General features: G+C 38.2%; 1 protein-coding gene across 1 annotated transcript in view; it reads left to right on the top strand.

Moving 5' to 3' along the window:
- The first annotated feature begins 2,580 nt into the window (after nucleotides 1-2,580).
- Nucleotides 2,581-26,349, top strand: part of SPDYA (speedy/RINGO cell cycle regulator family member A) — a 42,136-nt gene continuing 18,367 nt past the window's right edge. The window contains exons 1-5 of the mRNA XM_036262813.1: nucleotides 2,581-2,647; nucleotides 3,532-3,784; nucleotides 6,879-6,937; nucleotides 9,074-9,159; nucleotides 24,043-24,214. Coding sequence (XP_036118706.1) covers nucleotides 3,550-3,784; nucleotides 6,879-6,937; nucleotides 9,074-9,159; nucleotides 24,043-24,214 — 552 coding nt within the window. The 5' untranslated portion in view covers nucleotides 2,581-2,647; nucleotides 3,532-3,549. The remainder of the gene's footprint in view (nucleotides 2,648-3,531; nucleotides 3,785-6,878; nucleotides 6,938-9,073; nucleotides 9,160-24,042; nucleotides 24,215-26,349) is intronic.

The raw sequence follows: 26,349 nt of genomic DNA on the forward strand, positions 1-26,349 counted from the left end.
GCACATGCTCTTGACTGGGAATCAAACCTGGGACCCTTTGGTCTGCTGGCTGAGGTTCCAAAGCGGCCAGGGCTAGAATTTAAAAGTGTAATGGTATAGCTGGGTTTATATTTTCCTGGTTTGGTGACACTAAGTAATATTGGATTGCTTACTATATGTCAAATGTTTTACACATGATTTCATTTAATCTTTAAAACACTTCTTTAGCCTGGCCAGTGTGGTTCAGTGGTTGAGCATCAACCCATGCACCAAGAGGTCGCTGGTTCGATTCTCGGTCAGGGCACATGCCCAGGTTGTGAGCCTGATCCCCAGTGGGAGGCATGCAGAAGGTGGCCAGTCGATGTTCTCTCATTGATGTTTCTATCTCTCGCTTTCTCTCCCTTCTCTCTAAAATCAATAAAGAAAAAAAATTTCTAAGATAAAAATAAAACACTTCTTTAGTGGCTAAAGAATATGGGGCTTTGGAGTCAGACAGTCCTGGATTCGAATTCTAACTTTATCACTGACTAATTGTGTGTCCATGGGCAAATTTCTTAATTTCGCTAAGCCTCAAACTTCTAATCTAGAAAATAAGGATAAAATAATACCCACCTTATAGAGATGTTTTGAGAATTAAATGAAATAATGCTTGCAAAACTTTTGGCATAGTGTCTGGCACATGTTAAGTGCTCAGTGTAAGGCTTGCCTACCTGCCCTGAATTGCCTGTGGATATTGCTATTAGATTTTTTTTTTCATATAGGCAGGTGAATTTCCAAACCACTACTTTTACTGTTTGATCACTCTTTCTGTTACCTGCAGAAAGAAGAAATTATTTAGATGCCTATAAATTAGTTGTTGCTATCTACCCACCACCACCACCACAACCAAAAAACATTCCAGACATTCCATTCAAGTATGAATTCTGGAATGATTTTTTTCATGTTGGCAGAGTCCATGTAAAAACTCATTAAAGGCCTGGCTGGTGTGGTTCAGTGGTTGAGCATCGACCCATGCACCAAATCACCGGTTGATTCCTGGTCAGGGCACATGCCCAGGCTGTGGGCCCAATCCCCAGTGGAAGGCATGCTGGAGACGGCCAATCGATGTTCTCACTCTTCAGTGTTTCTCTCTGTCCCTCTCCCTTCCTCTCTAACAAAATCAATAAAGAAAAAAAACTCATTAAAGGATTTTGCCTTATGAATATAGTTTCTCCTACTTCATCCTCATTCCCTTTCTTTTGTCCTTTGCAGAAGTGACCCATATTTTTCTTTTATTCTTTTCCTCTTGTATGTTTGTCGGATCCTCATTCTCTTAATACTGTATATCTAAATGAAGAACAGAATTAGAACTACTTCAAAGTGGAATTTGACCAAGAATATAGCATTGATAGCTTCTCTCCTTAAGCACCATCTTCATAACTTTCCTGCCGGTGTTTGCTTATTAACCTAAATGAATCTCTACTTGGGGAATTTCAGACATTTCCTTCTCTTGCTACTTTTTCATATTTTATATGAAGTATCCTAATGCATACATCAGGATTTGGTGGCATAGTGGACAGCTGTGTGATATCTATCTTTTTGATTGATAGAAAATTTGCATATTATTGCATGATATATTCATGGTTGTTTTAGTATAACAATACTAATTTAACTTATTTAACATTGAGTAAAACTTACTTCCTGGGAGATATACCACTGTTATTCTGTGTTCTGGTACATACCACCCCTGAGCCCAGCCCCTATACCTCAGTTTGAGAAACCTATTTAGTTGTTTTTTTTTTCATCTGGATTATAAGGCCACTCTTAAACTTCTAGGGGCAAAAAAGATACAGATGAGGCCTCCAGCTGTCTCTCAGATGAGGTGGGTAGAAAAGAGCAGAAAGTTCTTACACAAGTCTCAAGGCTTAATTTATCACCCATTTCTTTTTCTCTGGAATTTGTAGCACTCCCTACCTCCATAATTGCCTTCAATTTGGTTGAACCTTAGTAGGAAGAAAGATGTGGGGAGAGAAGGGAAGCAAAATAAAGGGAGGAGAAGCAATTATAGAATCAATTGAATATAAATCCTCTGCCTAGTTCTTTGTAATCTAGCCCTATACTCTCTAATATGGTAGCCATTAGCTACACATAGTTATTGAGCACTTGAAATGTGGTTAAATACTGAAAGAGTATGAAATATTTTTTTTTCCTTACAGGCTACTGCATTGTTTTGGTAGAACTACATTTCACTTTAACTATTGGAAATTTAACATCCAAATTGAGATATACTGTAAGTTTAAATATATATACCAGATTTCAGACTTAGTATGAAAAAAAAAGTAAAATATCTCAATTTTTATATTGATTGCATGTTAAAAATGATATTTTTGATATACCAGGTTACATGAAATATATTAAATTCACTTGTTTATTTGCACTTATAAAATGTGGCATTAAAATATAATATTGCACAATAAAAATAAAGTTATATATTTACACACACACACATATATATATATATATATATATATATATATATATATATATTTACATATGTGGCTCACATTATATTGGACAATACTGATCTAGCCCAGTAAATCCAGTCTTATTTTCCATTCCTTCCTCTAGCAGGGAAGTTTCTGAGGGTCATAAAGGAGAATCTATACCTAACTCCTTGAATACAAGGGAGGTATGGCTGCTGGGGTCACTGTGAGTTATGGATTCAGAGATTCTAGTTAGGGTCTTAGAGTAGTTCCTGCTTTGCCTATTATACCTCCATTTCTTATTACCCTATAAGTACTTTGACCACAAAAGTAATACTAACTGTAGTAATATATTAACTGTTACCAAACATCATAGTATTTATGCATGTTAAATATTGATGGATTAATAGATTATAGCACTGTACATTCATGTACACTTATAATCAGCCCACTCAGCATGCTTATACACTCAGGTATAAATATTAAAGTGATCAGTTTATGAGAATCCCTCAAAGTACATATACCATACGTCTCTTTGCTAGAAGTGTTTTTTAACTTTTCAATAAATGCTATTGAATAAGTAACTTTTGTAACATATCAAGGAATTTTCTAGTTAGAAAATAAGCTTTTGTGTGTAGGGGTTGCTTTTTAATAGAATACTTGATATAGATTATAATTAAATTCCAAAAATAGTTTGCCTTATTCTATAAAAAATTTGAGGTGGCATATAACAGCCATAAAATTATGTCAGTACAAGCAGAAAAAAAGATTATCAGGAAAAAAGAATACCACAAACAGATTATAGTTTCTATAATTAACTTTCAAATTTGGTTTTAAGTTCCCTAGTAGTCAAAGCAAAATGGTATATAGGATCTTATTTCTTGGGAAGCAGAGGTATATCAATTAACCAAAGGAAGAATAGCATTTCTTAGCACTGAATTCTAAAAGCACTTTCTCATTTGAGTCACTGTCACAACATTTTGGTAGCAAGTTCACTGACATTTTACATAACTGCATCTGCTGTTGTCATCTGTTTTTATATAGAAATGAGTAAGAGTGTGATAAATAATTATATGTTTTATTTTTACAGGAATCTTGGAAAAGCAAAATGAGGCATAATCAGCTATGTTGTGAGACACCACCTACTGTCACTGTTCATGTAAAGTCTGGGTCAAGTAGATCACATCCGCCTAAAAAACCTATTAATCTGAAGCGTCCTATTTTTAAAGATAGTTGGCCAGCATCTGAAAAAAATGCACAGAATAGCAACAAGTCTAAACGCCCCAAAGGACCCTGTCTAGTTATACAGCGTCAGGAAATGACTGCTTTCTTTAAATTATTTGGTAGGTTTAAAAGAGTGTAATAGTGGTGCTTAGAGAATACTTAAAAGTGAGAGAATGTCAAGATCTATTTTATTTTCATAATAATCAAAGGATGATGTTATTTTCTGTCAGATTTCTCTTTTCCAACCAAATCTATTTTTATTTTACTTGGCCTTTTTTTTTTAATGTCAGGTTTTGTTTTCATTCTTTTGGATTAGAAATTCAGACTCATCTCACTTGTAGACTACTTAAATTTAAGAGTCAAATGTAAATTATGGGCAATTCAAATTCCTAGTATGTTTTCTTTGCCCTAAAGTTAAATACTACATAGAATTTCAGCCAAGCCAACTAATCCAATTTCATGGGTTTTTCAAGATTTTCAGTGCTATAACTGAGCAAACTGGGAAGGTTAGTCAACCCAGATAAATTTTGGTATTGTATCTGGGAAATATTGTTAAAAATTAACTGTGTTTTATTATCATACTCGTATAGTAAAAATGAGTTTGAATTTGTTTAGATCATGAGACAGTGAGTGCTACTTTGATACATTTTTTTTAAATCGCCAAAAAGAATCTTCTTCATAGTACTTCTACTGGCCATGAAAGAAAAGGGACTGTAGTTTTTTTTTGAGATAAGGTAGCAAGGTAGACAGATTCTGGTAAATATCTGTTGGAGTGAAGTCAAGTAGATACCACAATCTGTAGATCCATATAACAAGCTTCCTTGTTTTTAGAGAAAGGCAGATACATGTAAGAGAGTCAGGAACAAGAATATTAGCCCTGCCCTGGCCAGTTTGGCTCAGCGGTTAGAGCGTCCACCTGCGGTCCCGAGAGACCCGGGTTCGGTTCCCGCTAAGGGCACGTACCTCGGTTGCAGTTTGTCCCCGGCCCTGGTTGGTCGTGCGGGTGGCAGCCACTCAATGTGTCCCTTTCACATCGATGTTTCCCTCTCTCTCTCTCTCTCTTCCTCTCTCCCTCCCACTCTGTCTGTACAAAAAATGGAAAAATGTCCTCGGATGAGGATAAAAAAAAAAAAAAAAAGAATATTAGCCCTGCTTAGAGGACAGAAAAAATTTTTAAATGATTTTTGTTTGTTTGTTTAATCTTAGAGGGAGGGAGGGAGGAGGAGGAGAGAGAGAGAGAGAGAGAAAAGCATTGATGTGAGAGAGAAACATTGATTGGTTGCCTCCCATACAAACTCCGACCAGGGATCAAACCTGCAACCTGGGTATGTGCCCAGACCAGGAATTGAACCCACTACCTTCTAGTGTATGGAAAAATTCTCTTACCAACTGAGCCACACCAGCCAGGACAGGGACAGAAACATTTAAAAAACAATGAAGACAAGCTGGATGACTTTTAAAGAAAACCAAAATGAGATAAGAAGAAAAAATGTAATATAAATAGAAAAATATAAGGATATTGAGCTATAAGGATATTCCCAGTTAGGATCTATAATGCTGTTAATACAAGTTAGCCTCTCTATTAAAGTAGAGCAAAATTATTACCCACAAACTTTTTTTATTCATAACCGGTCATGAAAAATAAGAGAAAATATCTGTCTCTACCATGTTAAGTAATTTAAAAAATAGAAATGAAATCAAGGCAGATATTAATTATTCTTAAAAAATCAGTACTTATTTTTGGTACTTTTCATGTATTAGATTACATCGATATTTCTAGGATGTATAAATTAATGTAAAGAAGTTATGCTTTTTTTTTAACCCTCCCCCAAGGATATTTTTCCATTTATTTTCAGATACAGTAGGAGGGAGGGAGAGATGGAGAGAGAGAAAGAGAAACATCGATGTGAAAGAGACATATTGACTGGTTGCTTTCTGCTGGGGACCAACTGCAACCGAGGTACATGGCCCTTGGCCAGAATTGAACCCGGGACTCATTGGTCTGTGGGATGACACTCTACCGCTGAGCCAAACCGGCCAGGGAAAGAAGTTATGCTTTGTTGTTTAAAATGAAAGGGGAAAATGGAAAAAGGCAGGTTGTCTCAGATTATTTTCTGCAACTACCCATATATTTTGGAATTATATACTTTAGCTTTATAAAATTGAAATAAGTGTTTTTGACCTTTTTGTATGTTGTTTTTTGTTTGTGTTTGTTTTGTTAATCCTCACCTGAGGATATTTTTTTCCCATTGATTTTTAGAGCAAGTAGGAGGGAGGGTAGGGGAGAGAGAGAGGGAAACATTGATGTGAAAGAGACACATCGATTGGTTGCCCTTACATGTGCTCCGACTGGTGCTGGGGATTGAACCTGCAACCCAGGTACATGCTGTTGACCAGGAATAGAATTTGAGACCCTTTGGTGTGCAGGCTGACACTCTAATCACTGAGCAACACTGGCCAGGGCGAGTGTTAAATTTTTTTTAAGCATTTTTCTTTGTTGATCTTTTTTGTCATAATACTCAGTTTCTCCAAAATTAAATATTAGTTATAAATAATGAATTATGAATCATCTTTATATAGACATTTGCATGTGTATCTGGATAATAGATCATTGGACAAGGATAAATAGGAAGAGATAAGAATCTAAAAATACCCTGGGACTAAAAGGAGAAAGGATAAAACATTTAGAAAAAAATAAAACATTAGAAAACAGAGTATTAAGTCATTCTTTCTTGGTATGTGCCCTTAGTGGGAACTGAACCCGGGACTCTGGTCCGCAGGCTGATGCTCCAACCACTGAGCCAGACCGGCCAGGGCAAGTCATTATTTCTTAAAGACTGAATTCCCTATCAGATTCCATTTCCACCTGTTAAAGATTGATTTTGGAAAGTAATGAAGAGTTAATCTAGAGTTACCCAAGACATATTTCTCAAAGAACTACTGGGATATTCAATAAATCAAAAACTTCTACCATTCCCACTCTAGACTGAGCTATAAAGGCAAATCAGATGATAAAAGAATAAAGCAGTAATTTTTTGTACAGTGCTTGCAATGGTAAGTAACCAAAGGACTGAAAAACTATACCTCAGACAACAGTGGTTCAGCCATTTTTGTTTGACTTCTAAGCATTATTGATAATCTCATTATGTAGAAATTCTTCAAAAGGAAACATTCTATCTTTAAAAGACAAGTCATAGCTATCTTTTGTTGTAGATGACGATTTAATTCAAGATTTCTTGTGGATGGACTGCTGCTGTAAAATTGCAGACAAGGTAAATTTAGTAAATTATTAAACAATGTTATATTACTAGACCATCAGAACTTTAATGAAACCTTATAAGAATTGTCTTTTTATTGAGTTTAAGGAAAAACTAGCCTGCATTGCTCCTTCAAAGTGGAATTCTTACACATTAATTTTTTAAAATTAGCATATACTATAGATTCCTTCTAGATAGATAGATAGATAGATAGATTCCTTCTATATATTTGAGGAAATGTAGAATATTATTGATTCGATTTAAAAGACCCTAAGACTTACTGTTTGATTGAAAACAAGAATCAGTATAGACTTAATATGTTTTTTTCAGGCTGCGGAGAAAAAATATTCTGAGATTCATTTCATTAAAGCAGTCTGTTATACATTTTAGTATTTTGTAGGTAATTTAGATAAAACAAATTAGCTTATCATGTTCTTTATGAATCAGTGTTTCATTAAAAAAATCATACTAACTTGCATACTAGTGACTGTGCTGTTTCTATACTTTATAGATTTAGCTGAATAGTTACAATTTTAGCTTTGAAAATGCCATCTTAGATTAGGTAATTATATCATAAAATTCAGCATGACTTCATATCATACTTAATGTGCCAACTGACAAAACGGAATGAATGGAAAACAGCTTATGATTAAATACCCATTAAGTTAATATTGGTGTGAACTATTTAAATTTTCAGGTTTAAGACAACAGAAATAAAATTGGAGAAGTTTTGTTTTTTAATTTTGGAAAATTTCAGCCATACACAATTTAGGGTAGAGATTAAAACAAAGGACACTCTACGTGCCTATCCGCCAACTGTTGGCCATTGTTATTTCTTCTAATTCCGCTCCCCAAAAGCAGATATCCCAACACTTTACCTGTGAATATTTCAAGATGTATCTCTAAAAGATTATATCTTTTTAAATGTAATCACAATGTCACTAATACTTTTGAAAATGAGCAGTAATTCCTTAATAGCAAATATCCAGTTCATGTCATGTGGCATAGTGTTAAACTTGAACGATATTAACTGCATTATTGTAAAGTTGTTGGAAGCAGGGGGAAGTGCTTTTAAAGTAAGCTACCAGGAGCACTGTATTTTAACATTATTACATTGAAAACTTGGCATCGCCTTTATGGCCAATCCTGTGAAGGTAGGATAAATAGGCATTTTGTGAGAAGGAATCTAGTACATCAATATTGTAACTTGTTTTTAAGTTAAATAGTGAGAACTTGGCATAGTGTCTTTTTTTTTTTTTAATCTTCACCCGAGGATTTTTTCCATTTATCTTCAGATAGAGTGGCGGGGGGAGAGAGGGGAGAGAAAAACATTGATGTGTCCACACTGACTGGTTGCCTTCTGCACAACCCTGACCAGGGCTGGGGACAAACCGTACATGCCCTTAGCAGGTATTGAACCTGTGATTCATTGGTCCATGGGCTGATGCTCTAACTTCTGAGCCAAATTGGCCAGGGCTGGCATAGTGTCTTTTTTTTTTTGGTACGTGCCCCTAGCGCGAACCGAACCCAGGACTCTCTGGTCCATAGGCCGATGCTCCAACCTCTGAGCCAAACCGGCCAGGGCTGGCATAGTGTCTTAATGCCAGGATGGACAACCATCTTTTAAATAATACACTTAAAACACTTTTTTTCAATGAAAATAAAGCCATATTATTCTAATGTTTTATTAGGAGTTATTTTTAAAAGATTATCTTAAAAAGTGAAGATGGATGTCTGTAACTAAAAGGATTTGGGGTGGGGGGAAATGCACATGAAGCCAATGTGGCAACTTTTAACAATTGAATCTAGGTGAAGGATATATGTTTATTCATTTTATGATTATTTGAACTTCTCTCTAGGTTTGAAATTTAGATAGAATAAAATTGGGTTTTTAGTTAAAAAATGTTGGCAATAAAATTTAGAAATTCATTCTAGTTATAATTTTAATCATGATAAATGCTCACTAATTATTTCTCACTGTTCACATGGATTACAGGAAGCCAAAAAATAAGGACTCAAATAGGTATTTCTGTAATAAGGATAAATAATGCTTTATTGTTTTAGCTTATTATTCATCTTAAAGGTAACTATTTTAAAGCAGTTTACTTACTAAAGCATTAATATTGACTTTTAACTTTTTTCCCCCTATAGTATCTTTTGGCTATGACCTTTGTTTATTTCAAGAGGGCTAAATTTACTATAAATGAGCATACCAGGATAAATTTTTTTATTGCTCTGTAAGTATGTTTTCTACTGTGATCTTTTTTTGTTTTTAGCTATATATAATATATATGATACTTTATTTAAAATAGAGGCTGTTTAAAACCTGATACATATATATCTTTGACTAGACCTTCCTGTATAAAAGCTATACATTTTTTACTTTAATAGGATATTTTCTTTTCACTGATCTTATCTTACTTTATGCCTAAAATTTATTATTCAATATTTCACTTGAATTTGATTGTACCATTTACATTTTTCAGTGTTTCATATAAATTGTCCCAAATTCTCCCCTTTTGTACTTAGTTTTTTTTTTGTTAATCTTTACCTGAGTCTACTTTTTTTTCAATTTTTATTAATTTATTTTTGCTACAGATGTTTCTCCCCCCCCCCCAGACACCCTCCTCCCCATACCATCCCCCTATCGTCCCAGCATTGTTATCTATGCCCATTGGTTATGCATACATGCATATAAGTTCTTTGGTTCATCACATCCATCAACCCCGCTGACCTCCTCTGAGGTTTGTCAGTCTGAATCATACTCCTTTCTATGTCTCTGGGTCTATTTTGTTCATCAGCTCACCTTGTTCATTATATTCCACAAATAAATGAGATCATGTGGTATTTGTCTTTTTCTGACTGGCTTATTTCACGTAGCCTAATACTCTCCAGGTCCCTCCATGTCGCCTCAAGGGTAAGAGAGCTTTCTTTCCTATAGCTGCATAGTATTCCATTGTATATATGTACCACAGCTTTTTGATCCACTCATCTATTGATGGACACTTGGGCTGTTTCCAGATCTTAGCAATTGTAAATAGTGCTGCTATGAACATAGGGGTACATATATTCTTTCTGATTGGTGTTTCAGGCTTCTTAGAATATATTCCTAGAAGTGGGATCACTGGGTCAAATGGAGGGTCAATTTTTAATTTTTTGACAAAACACCATACTGTTTTCCATAGTGGCTGCACCAGTCTTCATTCTCACCAACAGTGTACTAGTCTCCTTTTCTCCACACTCTCGCCAGCATTTGTTATTTGATGACTTTGTTGATGGAAGCCATTCTGGCAGGTGTGAGGTGATACCCCATAGTTGTTTTAATTTGCATCTCTCTGATGATTAGTGATGTTGAGCATTTCTTCATATGTCTCTTGGCCATTTGTATGTCCTGTTTGGAGAGGTGTCTATTCAGCTCCTCTGCCCATTTTTTAATTGGGCTGTCTTCCTTTTGTTGAGTTGTATGAACACTCTATGTATTTTGTAAATTAACCCCTTATCTGATGTATCATTGACAATTATGCTCTCCCATAGACTGGGTTCCCTTTCAATTTTGATGCTAGTTTCTTTTGTTGTGCAGAAACTTTTGAGTTTGATGTAGTCCCATGTGTTCAATTTTGCCTTTGTTTCTGTTGCCTTAGGTGATGTATCAGTGAAAATTCTGCTGCGTATGATGTCTGAAATTTTGTTGCCTACATTTTCTTCTAGGATTTTTATGGATTCATGAGTCACATTTAAGTCTTTTATCCATTTTGGGTTTATTCTTGTGTATGGTATAAGTTGATGGTCTAGTTTTATTGTTTTGCATGTAGCTGTCCAATTTTCCCAACACCATTTATTAAAGAGGCTGTCTTTACTCCATTGTATGCTCTTGCCACTTTTGTCAAATATTAATTGAGCATAATGTCTTGGGTCAATTTCTGGGTTCTCTGTTCTGTTCCATTGATCTATCTACCTGTTCTTGTGCCAGTACCAGGCTGTTTTGATTACATTGGCTTTGTAGTATAACTTGATATCTGGTATTGTGATCCATCTACTTTGTTTTTTGTTTTGTTTCGTTTTTTTTCTCAAGATTGCTATGGCTCTTCGGGGTCTTTTTTGGTTCCGTATGAACTTTTGAAGTATTTGTTCTAGTTCTGTGAAATATGTCATTGGTATTTTGATGGGGATTGCATTGAATCTATAGATTGCTTTGGGTAATAAGGACATTTTAATGATGTTAATTCTTCCAATCCATGAACAGGGTATGTGCTTCCACTTTTTTATGTCTTACTCTATTTCTTTTTATTTTAACTCATCTTTATTATTGAATGTATTACAGATGTGCCCTCCTTTTTTTTCCCATTGACCCCCTTCTCCCCAATCCCACCCTCCTCCTGCCTTTCCCACACTATTGTCGGTGTCCATTGGTTATGCATATATGCATAAAAGTTTTTCGGTTTATCTCATCCCACACTCTCTTCCGCCCCCTTTCCCTTTGAGATTCATCAGTCTAACAACCAATTTATACTTCTTAATTCTTTCATCTTTTTCACCTATCCCCCTAGTCCACTCCTGTCTGGCAAGCAATAAAACATTCTCTGTTTCTGTGAGTCTGTTTCTGTTCTGCATGCTCATTTTGTTTGTAGATTTAATTGTTGATAGATATGTATATATTGCCATTTTATTATTCATATTTTGGATCTTCATTTTCTTCAAGAAGACCCTTCAGCACTTCATATAATACTGGTTTGGTGGTGATGAACTCCTTTAGCTTTTTCTTGTCTGGGAAACTCTTGATGCCCATCAATTCTAAATGATAGCTTTGCAAGATAGAGTAATCTTGGTTGTAGGTGATTGCTTTTTATCACTTTGAATATCTCTTGCCACTCCTTTCTGGCCTGCAAAGTTTCTTTTGTGAAATCACCTGACAGTCTTATGGGAGCTCCTTTGTAGGTAACTAACTGCTTTTCTCTTGCTGCTTTTAAGATTCTCTCTTTGTCTTGAGCCTTTTGCATTTTGGTGATGTGTCTTGATGTGGACCTCTTTGGGTTCAACTTGTTTGGGACTCTCTCTGCTTCCTGGACTTTTATGTCTGTTTCCTTCACCAAATTAGGGAAGTTTTTTGTCATTATTGTTTCAAATAGGTTTTCAGTTTCTTGTTCTCTCTTCTCCTTCCGGTACCCCTATGATGTGAATGTTGGCACACCTGAAGTTGTCCCAGAGGCTTCTTACACTATCCTCATTATTTTGGATTCTTTTTTCTTTTTGTTGTTCTGATTTTTTTTTTTTTTTTTTTTTTTTGCTTCCTTATATTCCAAATTGATGGTTTGCTTCTTGGCTTTACCGACTTTACTATTGATTCCCTGTAAATTCTCTATTTCAGTTAGTGCAGCCCTCATTTCTGACTGGTCCGTTTTTATGTTGTTGATGTTCTCACTAAGTTCCTTGAATTTCTCAAAAAGTTCCTTGAGCAACCTTATAACCTGTGTTTTGAACCCTGCATCTGATTGATTGCTTACCTCCATTTTATTTCATTTAGGACATGTTTTTTTGTCTCCTCATTTTGGCTGCTTCCCTGTGATTGTTTCTATGTATTAGGTAGAGTTGCTGTGTCTCCTAGGCTTCATAGGGTGGCCTGTTGTTGTAGGTGTCCTGTGGGATCTAGTGGCATAGTCTTCCTGATCACACCTGCTGGGCCCTTGAGGTGTACTCCTAGTGTGGGCTGTACACCCTTCTGTTGTAATTGAGTCTTGATTGCTGTTGGCACATCAATGGGAGGGATTTACTCAGGCTGATCAGCTGCAAGGACTGGCTGTGCCCACTGGCCCTGGCCTCTGACTCCCTTGGAGGAGCAGCTGTTCAGGGCCCATCACACAGAGCAAGACTTACTTCAGCAGGGCTCTGGTACCCACTGAGTCCACTCATTGAGTGTGTCACCTGTAGAGATGGTTGGGTGGTGGTGATTTGATGTGGTCTGAAGCCATCCACTGGGTGTGCTGGCTGTGGGGAAGGTCAGCCACTGCCTGTGTTCTATCCAGGCCCACCCGGCACAAGCTACAAAGTGATCTGCAGATGGCTGCTTCTTGTGCTGGGCTTAGAGGTATCCAGGAAAAGCCAAGTTGTGAACCAAGGTTGGCTGCTTCTAGTGCCAGGCCTGGGGCCACTTAATGAGAGGTATGGGGCTTGCTGAGACCACATGCTGCTTGTTTGATGGATTTTAGAAAAACCTGAAGCAGGATCCAAGACAGGCCAATCCTATGGTAAAGCCTTTGGAAACAGCTTAGGTGGGCCCGAAAATTGTGTGGGGCAGGGCCTCAGGGAATCACCAGGGCAGGGCAAACAGTGTGAACCAGGTTGCTGGAGTCCATTATATAGTGGCTGTCTGCTGACCCAGGGAAGGACTCACCAAAGGAACAGTGGCCTCCGCCAGCATGTCTGTCCAGGAGAAAGCCGCCTCTCCAGCCCTTTCCAGTCTCTCCTGAGGCCAAACAGCACAACTCTTCCCTGTATATCTCTGTTGCCCCTCAAGCTGCCTCCCCTGCGACCTTACAGGGAGCACATCCGAGTAAGTCCATGTGCGGGCTCTTTAAGAGGAGCTGCCTTACCCTGGCCAGTTTGGCTCCGCGGTTAGAGTGTTGGCCTGCGGATCAGAGATACCCAGGTTTGGTTCCCGCTAAGGGCATGTACATTGGTTGCAGTTTGTCCCAGCCCTGTTTGGGGTTGTGTGGGTGGCAGCCACTCAATGTGTCTCTCACATCGATGTTTCTCTCTCTCACATCGATGTTTCTCTCTCTCTCTCTCTCCCCCCCCCCCTCTCTCTCCCCCTCCCTCCCTCCCTTTCTTCCTCCAGCTCTATCTGAAAATAAATGCAAAAAAATAAAAGGAGGAGCTGCCTGGGGCTTCAGCAGCCGCAGCCTCCCTCAGCCTCAGTTCCCACTGGTTTTTCCAGCCCGAAGTTATGGGGACTTCTCTTCCTGTCACTGGAATCCTGAGCTGGGGGCTTGGTGTGGGATGGGGACCCCTCACTCAGGGAGGAATTTCCCAGCTGTGGTGTCCCTCCTGATTTTTATCTGCCATACGTGGGTGAGGGACCAGCCTGTCTGTGCCTCTGCCCCTTCACCCCTCCTACCAGTCTTGATGTGGCTGCTTCTGCTTCTTTAATTTTGCAGTTGTAGTACTTCCATTCAGCTCGATGTCAGGCAATTCTGAATGATGGTTGCGTTGTAGTTTAGTTGTACTTTTGATATGGTTGTGGAGGAGGCAATACCACGTTTACCTAACCGCCGTCTTCACTGGAAGTGTCCAGTTGGTTGATTTTTAATGTTTCTATATTTTTACCAATGGTGTTGAGCTTACTTATGCTGTTGAGCTTCTTCAAGATCATGGCTCTGAACTCTACCTCTGATAACTTGCTTAAATGCTTTCATTTATCTCATCTTCAGTACAATTCTCTTGTTCTTTCATTTGTGATTTGTTTCTTTGTTTCACCATTTTGGCTATCTCAGTGGATTTTGGAGCCTGCCAAATTTTCCCTGTGGGTGTTAGTGTTCTGTTTGTGGCTCCCTCTACTGCAATGGTTCTCAACCTTCCTAATGCCGTGACTCTTTAATACAGTTCCTCATGTTGTGGCGACCCCCAAACATAAAATTATTTTTGTTGCTACTTCATAAGTGTAATTTTGCTACTGTTATGTCTTAGGCAACCCCTGTGAAAGGGCCCTTTGACTCCGAAAGGGGTCGCGACCCACAGGTTGAAAACCACTGCTCTACTGGGTTTGGATGAGTGTGGGAGAACCCACATTAAACACCACTGTCAATTCTTACTTTCCTGGGTAGATTTGCAAACCCAAGAAAGTTCAGTTATCCTCTAGCTTTTTGTTTGGGGGCTATTAGTCTCAGTTACTTGATGAGTCTTGGGTTGTAGCCCTCATGGGAATGACAAACTCTCTCAGGTGTTCAGTGTAAGAGGATTTCCAGAGGGCAGGGCAGATTCCAGTTGTTAATGAGCGTTTCTCTGGCCCAGCTGGGTGAGGTTAAATCTTCGTGGGAGGGGCTGCTGCTTCTCCCCAGGGCTCTGGGAAGGGACTGTCAGAGCAAGATGGCCCCTGATCCTATGAGGGTTCAACTCAGCAAATACTCTCAGTGCCGCCCCCTCCAAATCCCGAGTTTTCCCACACAGTTCCAGTCCAGTCCGCCCTCTCTCTGCCAGAGCCCAAGATGAGTGGCTGTAACTAATTTAGTACTCTGTCCCAGCCCTCTGTGCTGTGGAGCCGGGCTTGGGATTTTAACCCCAAGGGAGCTGCTCACAGCTAAAACAGCTGCTGTCAGTGGGCTCCCAGCCCACCCTCTCATGCCTCCGCAGACCTACCAGGCTCAATTCAGTGTCCTTTTTTCCTGTCCTTGGTTATATGGGTCTTCTCCAGCTGCTTTTCTATTGCTTTTTCCCGACAATTTGTCTTTATTTTAGTTGTAATTCCAGTTTGGTTCTGGGAGATGGTCTGTGTAGCTTTCATTCACTGTGCTGCCATTTTGGAATAGAGGCTACTTTTTCCATTGATTTTTAGAGAGAGTGGGAGGGAGGGAATGACAAACATTGGGAGGAGAGAGAGAAACAGTGGGAGGAGAGAGAGAAACATCAATGTGAGAGAGACAATGAGTGGTTGCCTCCCGCATGCACCCTGACTGGGGCCGTGGATTGAAACTGCAACCTAGGTACCTGCCCTTGTTCAGGAATTGAACCTTCAACCCTTCAGTGCACGGGCTAATGCTCTAACCACCGAGACACACCAGCCAGGGCTTAGTTTATTTATTTTTTAAATTTTTAATTAAAAAAAATTCTTTTTTTACTGATTTTAGAGAGAGAAAGGGAGAGGGAGAGAGAGATAGAAATATTGATTGACTCCTGCATACCCCCCACTGGGGATTGGACCCACAACCTGGGCATGTGCCCTGACCAGGAATCAAACCAGTGACCTCTTGGTGCATAGGTTGATGCTCAGCCACTGAGCCACCCTGCCCAGGCATTAGTTTATTTTTTTAAGCCAGAATATTTTCTTTGAAATTTTCAGTTAATATATAATAAAAATCATTGTCATCATTGTTCTTTTACATTAAACAGCTTGCGGGAAATGCTCTGGACATACTCATTGTAGATTTTTGTCTATAACATAAGAGTTATTCATATCTGTACCTATAGTATACACTCATTGTTTTACGTAACATACTGTACTTTGACCAAGGCATATTGTCTTTCAGTTCTTCCACTGACTTTATATTAGATAGTTTATACTAGCTTTGTGATCTGGCAAATGGTTTTAATGACATGGCTTTCCAATCCATAGGATTTTGTTAGAATCTATGTAAATTAAGAATATGTATCTCAACTCAAAACCCTCTGTACCCAGTACCTGGATATAGTGCTACAGTAGGAAATACATGAATATAATTCTAAGTACTTAACTAGGGAACTACATATAAAAATATTTAAGTTGAATACCAAAACAACTGTTAGCACTACAGGATAAGTTTTTACTCAAAGTCTGCTTAATTCGGAATCAAAGAAATCTATCTCTGCATGTATTCAGGAGACACATTTCCCCAAACATAGGGAAAAATGAATTCAATACAAAATTTGGTGACAGTAGCTAATACTGAGGATTAAGTGCAAGGCACTACAAAATATTTTTATAAGCTCATTTAATCTTCCCTATGAGGTACATTTTTTAATTATTCATTTTACAGATAGAGAAATTAAAGCTTAAATTTAGTATTTTTCTTTTTTTTAAATCCTCATGCAAGAATATTTTTCCATTTATCTTCAGAGTGTGCTGGAGGGAGAGAGGGAGGGATGGAGAAAGAGAGGGAGAGAGAGAGAGAGACAGACAGACAGAGATAGAGAGACACCAGTTGGTTGCCTCCCTTGCAACCCGGACCGGGACTGAACCAAACCGCAGCTGAGGTATGTGCCCTTGACTGGAATCGAACCCAGTCTGTGGGCCGACGCTCCAGCAACTGAGCCAAACTGGCCAGGACTAGATTAAGTATTTTTCAAGATCACAAGTTAGTAAGCAACAAAGCTGGGGCACAAATTCAGCCATTGACCGCTAACTAGAATGCTGTTTATATGTCTTTTAGTATGGTATTATATTTGTATGTTGATGCAATATCTATTTTGTAGTTTTTTTCTCTTCTGAAAATTATTAACAAACCACAAGAAGCTTTAGTTTAAAGCATACTAGATGCCTGAAATTGGATTTGTTTGACGTTTTTGGAAAAGTTATTACCAATAAAGCACTATGTCAACTTACACTATGTAGTAGTCTGTGAGTTTGCATTGAATGTTGTATTATAAACTTTACATTAAAAATAGCATGGCCTAGCCCTGGTGGGTTTGCTCAGCGGTTAGAGCGTTGGCCTGCGGTCCAGAGAGACCAGGTTCGGTTCCCATTAAGGGCATGTACCTCAATTGCAGTTTGTCCCCGGCCCTGGTTGGGTCATGCGGGTGGCAGCCACTCGACGTGTCCCTTTCCCTTTCGCGTTGATGTTTCTCCCTCTCTCTCTCCTTCCCACTCTATCTGAACAAAAGGTGGAAAAATGTCCTTGGGTGAGGATAAAAAAAAAAATAGCATGGCCAAGCTGGTGTGGCTCAGTGGTTGAGCATCGACCCATGCACCAAGAGGTCACAGGTTCGATTCCTGGGCAGGGCACATGCCCAGGTTGTGGGCCAGATCTCCAGTGGGAGGCATGCAGGAGGTGGCCAGTTGATGTTCTCTCATTGATGTTTCTTTCTCTCTCTCCCTCTCCCTTCCTCTCTTTCTAAAATCAATAAAGTAAATAAATAAATAAAAATAGCATGAATTACAATTTCCATTTTATATATAATCATACTTTTGTATAGCTTGACTCAGTAGTTCTTCATTATTTCTCACTTGATCATAGTTCTAACTCAAGTTATTTTTCTTTCTATATATTCTTATAACACTGAACTTCAATTATTATTCTTCCATATCTCTTTTACAGTTATTTCTTTCATGCTCAGTTGCTTCTTCTGTTGACTGTAGACTTTTTAAGGGAAGGAGTATGTATCTTACCTTTTTTGCATCCTTCAGTGGCTAACATATAAGAGGTTCTAAATTTTTTATTTGAATAAACATGAGTTATTATGCAAAAAACGGACTGTGCTCCAAGAAAATCTTAACTATTTTAAATTAGAAGGAAACATATATGTATACAATACAGATATTTCATCACATTGAACCTGAAAAATTGTTAATCCAGAGTAGAATCATGACGTCTGGATACCATAGTACATTATAGATTTTTCATGTTTCACTTAGCAAGCATGAAAGGAACCAATCTCCTGCTCTATATACCCTTTACTAAGAACTATCAGATAATAAAAGTAAGAAATTACATAATTTTACAGAGGACAGGATTTGATTCATATACAGTAACTGAATAGATTTAATGATAAGATGCTTTATAATAAAATAACATTAAAATATGTACAATTATTTTAAAAGATTAATACGTTGGTACTTATTTTATATTAACGTAATTAAATATGATTATGCACATGGTTTTAAAAGGTACATAAGAGGATATATAATTAAAAGTAAGTCTTCCTCCTATATCAAGACCTTGACCTCTCCCTCTCCAAGGACAGTTAACTGTTTCGTGTGTATCTGTCTAGAAATAATTTTCTATATGTGAACCAATGTATATGTTACATGAATAGAAGTGTATGCTACACTTCTGTACCTTTATAAAATTTTTAATGTGAAATATGTGCAAAATAGCACATGATATGTATAGCTGTAGTTCATTTTCACTGCAGAATAATATTATATTGCTTATATATTTGGATTTTTTTTCCTACCATCTTAGGTACTTTCTGTATGTTCCATTTTTCCCATTTCTTCTTTCCCCTTTATTTTCATCTTTTCTTGGTTTAGATTTTTTAATTTTTATTTTCTGACACCTTTTTTGCCTCTATTTGTTTAGAAATTATACAGTCTATATTCTTTTAGCAATTACCTTAGTTATTTTTAATCATACATCCTTGAGTATTTTAACTCTAATCATCCCCTTCCCCAACTTATATTCTCTTGTATTATGATTCTGTAGTTCTGTCTGATGTCCAAAAAGTATTATTGTTTTATACATTCAACATTTGTTGGTATTTACCCACATATTCATATCTTTGCTTCTTATTCCTTCTTGCATCTTGAACCTTCCACTTAGGATCATTTGCCTTCTTTTCTGACTGCTTTTTTCCCCATTATTTTTTTTAAACTTAATCTTTATTGTTGAATGTATTACAAATGTCCCCCACTTTTTACCCCCATTGACCCCCACCTCCCTGCTCCCGCTCCCCTTCTGCCTTACCCACACTATTGTCTGTGTCCATTGTTTATGCATATTTGCATATAAGTTCTTTGGTTTATCTCTTCCTGCCCCCTCATCCCCTTGAGGTTCGTCAGTCTAACAAGCAATTGGTACTCCTCCAGCATAGGGAGGCAGCTTGAAAGACACCAGAGATATACAGGAAGAACTGTGTTGTTTGGCACTGGGGCAAGAGCTGGAGAGGCAGCTTTCTTCCAGATAGATGTGCTGGTGGAGGTCGTTGTTCCTTTGGTGAGCCCTTCCCCCACTTTAGCCCTGCTGAAGTAAGTCTTGCTCTGTATGGTGGGCCCTGAACAGCTGATCCTCCATGGTAGTCAGAGGTCAGTGTAGTGGGCACAGCCAGTCCTCGCAGCTGATCAGCCTGAGTAAATACCTCCCATTGATGTGCCAAGAGCAATCAAGATTAAACTACAACAGAAGGGTGGGCAATTCATACTAGGGGTACACCTGGAGGGCCTAGCTGGGGTGACCAGGGAAGCTGTGCCACTGGATCCTACAGGACATGTATTACAATAGGCAACCCTAGGAAGCCTAAGAGATACAGCAGCTCTACCTAATACATAGAAACAAACACAGGGAGACAGCCAAAATGAGGAGACAAAGAAACATGTCCCAGATTAAAGAACAACAAAACTCCATGAAAAGAACTAAACGAAACAGAAATAAGCAATCTAACAGATGCAGAGTTCAAAATATTGGTGTGTAAGGATGTTTAAGGAACTTACTCAGAATTTCAAGGAACTTAGTGAGGACCCCAACAGCATAAAAAAGGACCAGTCAGAAAGAATGCACTAACTGAAATAAAGAATAATTTACAGGAATCAATAGTAGAGTAGGTGAAGCCAAGAAGCAAGCCATCAATTTGCAATACAAGGAAGCAGAAAACATCCAGTCAGAACAAAGAAAAAAAATGAGGATAATGTAAGGAGCTTTTGGGACAACTTCAAGCATACCAACATGTGCATCATGGGGATGCCAGAAGGGGAAAAGAGAAATCAAGAAATTGAAAACCTATTTGAAACAACAATGACAGAAAACTTCCCTAACGGTGAAGGAAACAGATATACAAGTCCGGGAAGCACAAAGAGTCCTGAACAAGATCAACCCAAAGAGGTCCACACCAAGAGACATCATCATCAAAATGCAAAAGGTTAAAGAGAGAATCAAAAGTAGCAAGAGAAAAGCAGTTAGTTTACCTACAAAGGAGCTCCCATAATACTGTCAGCTGCGCTTGGCTGGTGTGGCTCAGTGGTTGAGCACCAACACCTGCACCAAGAGGTCGCTGGTTTGATTCCCGGTCAGGGCACAAGCCCAGGTTGTGGGCCAGATTCCCAGTGGGGGCGTTCAGGAGGCAGTCAGTTGATATTCTCGTTCATCAATGTTTATATCTCTGTCCCCCTCTCCCTCTCTCTCTAATCAATAAAGAAAAATTTTTTTTTTTTTTTTTTTTTTTTATCCTCACCAGAGGATATCTTTCTATTTTTTGTACAGATAGAGTGGGAGGGAGAGAGAGGAAGGAAGAGAGAGAGAGAAACATCGACGTGAAGGGACACATCGAGTGGCTGCCACCCGCACGACCAACCAGGGCCAGGGACAAACTGCAACCGAAGTACGTGCCCTTAGCGGGAACCGAACCCGGGTCTCTCCGGACCGCAGGCCGACGCTTTAACCGCTGAGCCAAACTGGCCAGGGCAAGAAAAAAAATTTTTTTTAATGAAAGACTGTCAGCCGCTTTCTCAAAAGAAATTTTGCAGGCCAGAAAGGAGTGGCAAGAGATATTCAAAGTCATGAAAAGTATGGACCTACAATCAAGCTTACTCTATTCTACAAAGCTATCATTTAGAATTGATGGACATAGAATTTCCCAGACAAGAAAAAGCTAAAGGAATTTGTCACCACCAAACCAGTATTATATGAAATGTTGATGGGTCTTCTTGAAGAAGAACAAAAATATGAACAATACAATGGCAATAAATGTATATCTATCAACAATTGAATTTGCAAACAAAATGCACAAGCAGAACAGAAATAGATTCATAGATACAGATAACTTTTTGTTGGTTGCCAGATGAAAGGGGGATTGGAGGAATGGATGAAAAAAGTGAAGGAATTAAGTACAAATTGGTTATTAGACTGACGAACGTCAAAGGGAAGAGGGAAGGGCGGCTGGAAGAGATAAACCAAAGAACTTATATGCAAATATGCATAACCAATGGACACAGAAAATAGTGTGAGGAAGGCAGAAGGGGAGTGGGAGCAGGGAGATCAGGGGTCAGTGGAGGTAAAAAGGGGGGTCATTTGTAATACATTCAACAATAAAGATAAGTTTAGAAAGAAAAAAACAGAAAGAGGAAATGCCTGGGACTCCAGAAGCCTCAGCCTTCCTCAACCTCAATTCCTGCTGGTTTTTACAGCCAGAAGTTTTATGGGGACTTCTCTTCCTGGCACTGGAACCCTGAGCTGGGGGCCTGGTGTGGGATGGGGACCCCTCAGGGAGGACCTTCCCAGCCGAGGTATCCCTCCTGATTTTTATCCACCACAAGTGGGTGTGGGACCAGTACAGCCAAGCTCCGTTCCTCCTCCCAATCTCAGTGTGGCTTCTTTAATTTTGTATTTGGAGGACTTCCATGCAGCTCGATTTCAGACAGTTCTAAATGACAGTAATTCTGTAGTTTAGTTGTAACTTTGATGTGGTTGTCAGAGGAGTCAAGTACTGTGTTTACACGCCTCCATCTTGACGGGAAGTCTCTGATTGGTTTTAAGACCTTTTTTCCCCCTTGATATTTGTCTATTAATTCCAGTATCTTCAGGCTTCAGGGTCTGTTTCTGCTCATGGCTTCTTAAGTGTTTTGTAATTTTATTATTGGAAGTTGCCCATTTTTCGTGGAAAGTCATCAATGGAGCTTGCATTGTTTCCAATGGAAAATGTACTCAGTTCTTAACTCTTTTCCTGTATTATTCAACTGATCATTTTTTTCTCTGACTTCTTTTAAGATATTGTCTTTGTCACTGGTTTTGAGCAATTTGATTATGATGTGCCTTGGTGCTTTAGGTTCAAGGAGCTTTTTTGTCGACTTATAATTTTCATCAAATTTTAAAAATATTTAGCCATTTATTCTTCAGATATTTTTTCCTGTTCACCTGCCACCTTTTAGGGACTCCAATTTTACATTTATTAGGCTGCTTTAAGTTGTCTTATGGCTCATTGATCCTCTATTATTTTTGTTTATTTTTCTCTGTGTTTAATTTTGGATACTTTATACTGTTATATCTTCAATGCACAAATCTTTTTTGCTGCAGTATTTAATCTGCTATTAATTCCACACAGTGTATTTTTCATTGTACACATACTTTTCATCTCTAGAAATGTGTCTTAACTTTTTGAACATCTGGAATAGTTATAACTATTTGAATGTTCTTGCCTGTTACTTCTACCAGGTGTATCAGTTTTGATTGATTGGTTATTCTTAGTATTATGGGCTGTGTTCTCCTGCTTCTGTGTATGCCTGATCCCTCTCAAGCATTTGGCAGGATACTGATTTCCTTTTGTATACAAGGAAACTATCTGATTTTGGCAAAAGGCCATAAGAAGGATTAGAGGGAACAGTACCTAACATTTACCCAGAGCCGGAAATAGTGTCTGTTCCCTCCAACCATACTGAAGAAACTTGTAATTCATAGGATATTGAGTATATAGGAAGCTCTTGCCTCATTACTAGAGAATAATTAGCCCCAGACTGAATATTGCTCAAGATCTACCTAACAAATCATGAAAGCGAGACCTGAAAGGATCAGACTGTTTCCAAGTAACTGCATCCCAGAACAAAGCTTAAGATTTATAGGAATACACAAATATCCAGAACTCATTAAGGTAAAATGCACTGTGTCTCTATTTCTGATCTTTTTTTTTTTAATTTACCATGTTGACATTTAAAAAAAAATGTTTTTATTGATTTTTCAAAGAGGAAGGCAGAGAGAGATAGAAACATCGATCGGCTGCCTTCTGCACAGCCCCTACTGGGGATTGAGCCCAAAACCTGGGCATGTGCCCTGACCAGGAATCGAACCGGAACCTCTTAGTCCATGGGACAACACTCAATCCACTGAGCCACACTGGTCGGGCTGATCTATTTCTTTAAAAAAAATTTTAATTATAATTTTTTTAATCCTCACCCGAAGATATTTTTCCATTTATCTTCAGATGGGGGGGGGGGAAGAGAAAGAAACAATGATGTGAGAGAGACACATCAATTGGTTGCCTCCTGCATGACCCCAACCAGAGCTGGCTACTAAAGCAAAACCCAGGTACATCATGCCTTTGACCGGAATCAAACCTGTGACTCTTTGGTCCACAAGCCGACACTCTAACCGCTGAGCCAGACTGACCAGGGCTAATTTTTTTATTCTTTATTGATTTTAGAGAGAGAGGAAGGGAGAAGGAGAGAGAGAGAAGCATTGATGAGAGAGAACATTGGTTGGCTGCCTCCTGCATGCCCCCCACTGGGGATTTGACCTACAACCTGGGCATGTGCCCTGACCAGGAATTAAACCTGTGACCTCTTGGTGCATGGGTCAATGCTCAACCACTAAGCCACACCGGCTGGGCTCTATTTCTTAATTATAGTAAGGTTGAACATCTTTTATGTGTTTATAGTAATTTGTATTTTTTATGTGAACTGCCCATTCCATCTTTTACCTATTTCTTTTTTTTGAGTTGTTGGTCTTCTTTGTTAGGTATCTGGCTAATACAGTTGAAGAAGATGAAGAAGAATCCAAATATGAAATTTTTCCATGGGCTTTAGGGAAAAACTGGAGAAAATTGTTCCCTAATTTCTTAAAGTTAAGGGACCAACTCTGGGATAGAATTGACTATAGGGCTATTGTAAGCAGGCGATGCTGTGAGGAGGTAAGATTTAAAATGCTTTATATATGTAATCTCTGCCTTCTGTTCATACAAATCCTTGTCTTATTTTTTAATGTGCTTCTAACATTTTATTTTTTTGTATTTATAAGGGCAGACCATTAGCCTTGATGGTTACCATGAATGCAACTTGAGTATTGCAATGGTGATGTTTTAATTGTATACTGAAAGCTTTTAAAATGATCATTTCTGTTTTTCAGAGCAGCCTACTTATTTAAAAATTTTTTTAAAAAATCCTCACCCAAGGATCTTTTTCTATTTATCTTCAGATAGAGTGGGAAGGAGGGAGGAAGAGAGAGAGATAGAGAAAGAGAAACATCAAAGAGAGAGGGATACATCGACTGGTTGCCTCCCTAACAATCCCGACTAGGGCCAGGGATGAACCGCAACTGAGGTACATGCCCTTGATGGAATCAAATCCGTGATTCACTGGTCCTTGGGCTGACATCAGAGCAGCCTACTTTTGTAGTATTTTTATTTTAGTGTGCTTCTCTTATGTAGAAGATCACCAATATATTGGAAAAGGATAATGTGCATATTTTAAAACATCCTATGGCTATCATTGTAGTTGAATAGTAATTTGTATTAAAGTATATGAAATTTCAAGTCCTAAAGATTGAAATGTGAATTGCATGATATAAAATTTATATAAATTTAAATATGTTTAAAAACCATACCTTTTTTTTATTTTACATAGAATACATAAAGTTTCCTTGCCAGATTTTATTAAGATCAAGAAGAAAGACACTAAAAATTAAGATTGGTTATTTTATCAAATTTTCTGGTTTTCAATAAAGAAGAAAATTAATGTTTAAACTAAGGAAAAATTCTAGAGTAGAAAATTGAAGTCAATGATAACTGTAAGCTAGTACTAGTTTAGAAAACTGGTAAATATGAGCTGGATAATGCTATAATTAAATGAAGTCATATCCAATTAAATGAACTATAGGCCAAAAGAGACAATGGATTAGTGTCACATCTAAGGGAGAACTTTGGAGGTGTCACAAAACTCTGCTCAGAATTAACCATGTTAATTTTATTTATTAATGATAAAGATATAGCAAGTATGCATATTTGAAGGTTAAATTAGGATTGTTGAATGTTGGAAAACATGCAAGGATTCAGAGATAACTTTGAAAACTGTACAGTAGGCCAAGTCTTACTGTATTACATTACAAGATTAAATCCAGTAGAAAAATATGAAAAGTGGGTGTATAAGTCCCCCATAATTTAATGGATCCTCAATTATTAAAGGATTTCAAAGACTCCTTCCAACAGGCATTGAGTCTTGTATTGTTATTTTTGGTCACTACCTCATCATGTCAAGAGGGGTAATTTGTGAACCTGTTGCCATCCTTGGACCTGATAGTCCAAGCAAGGCCTTATTTGAACATGCTGATTTTTTTTTTTTTTTTTTCAAAATAAACACTTCAAGCTCCTTGGAAGCGCTGACTAAGAGCATGGAGAGGGCACTGGAAGTAGAAGGACAGAATAGGCAATCTTCACCTCATGGTAGACTGCCCACCTACTTCTGAGATACAACTAGTATTTTTTGTTGTTGTTAATCCTCACCCAAGGATATTTTTCCATTGATTTTTAGGTAGAGTGGAAGGAAGGAAGGGAGAGAAGTAGGGAGGAAGAGAAGGGATTGAGAAAGAGAAAGGGGGGGGGGGGAGAAAGAGAGAGAGAAAGAAACATCCATGTGAGAGAGAGACATCAATTGGTTGCCTCCTGCACAACCCCAACTGGGGCTGGGGATGGAACCTGCAACCTAAGTCTGTGCCTTGACCAGGAATCGAACCCAAGATGCTTCCATCCTCAGGATGATGCTCTATCTCACTGAACCAAACCATCCAGGGCCAACTAGTATTTTTTTAATTACAACAATTTTAATTTATACTATTAGAGCTGGAATTTCCACAGTTGTTGGCACCAGACGATTAAAGAGCCAGAGAATGGAGTGGCCTAATGGTGTATGAGTAAAAGACTAAAACGTTTCAGACAGCTGTAAACTTAGTTGTACAATGGGACTTAAGAAAAGTTGAGTTTCTCAAGAATTTATTTTGGAGAACTAACAGATCTTTCTACTAATTTCAGATCTGCATATCAAATTTCCTATT

The sequence above is a fragment of the Molossus molossus genome, unplaced genomic scaffold, assembly GCF_014108415.1.
Source record: "Molossus molossus isolate mMolMol1 unplaced genomic scaffold, mMolMol1.p scaffold_m16_p_15, whole genome shotgun sequence".
Lineage (NCBI taxonomy): Eukaryota > Metazoa > Chordata > Mammalia > Chiroptera > Molossidae > Molossus > Molossus molossus.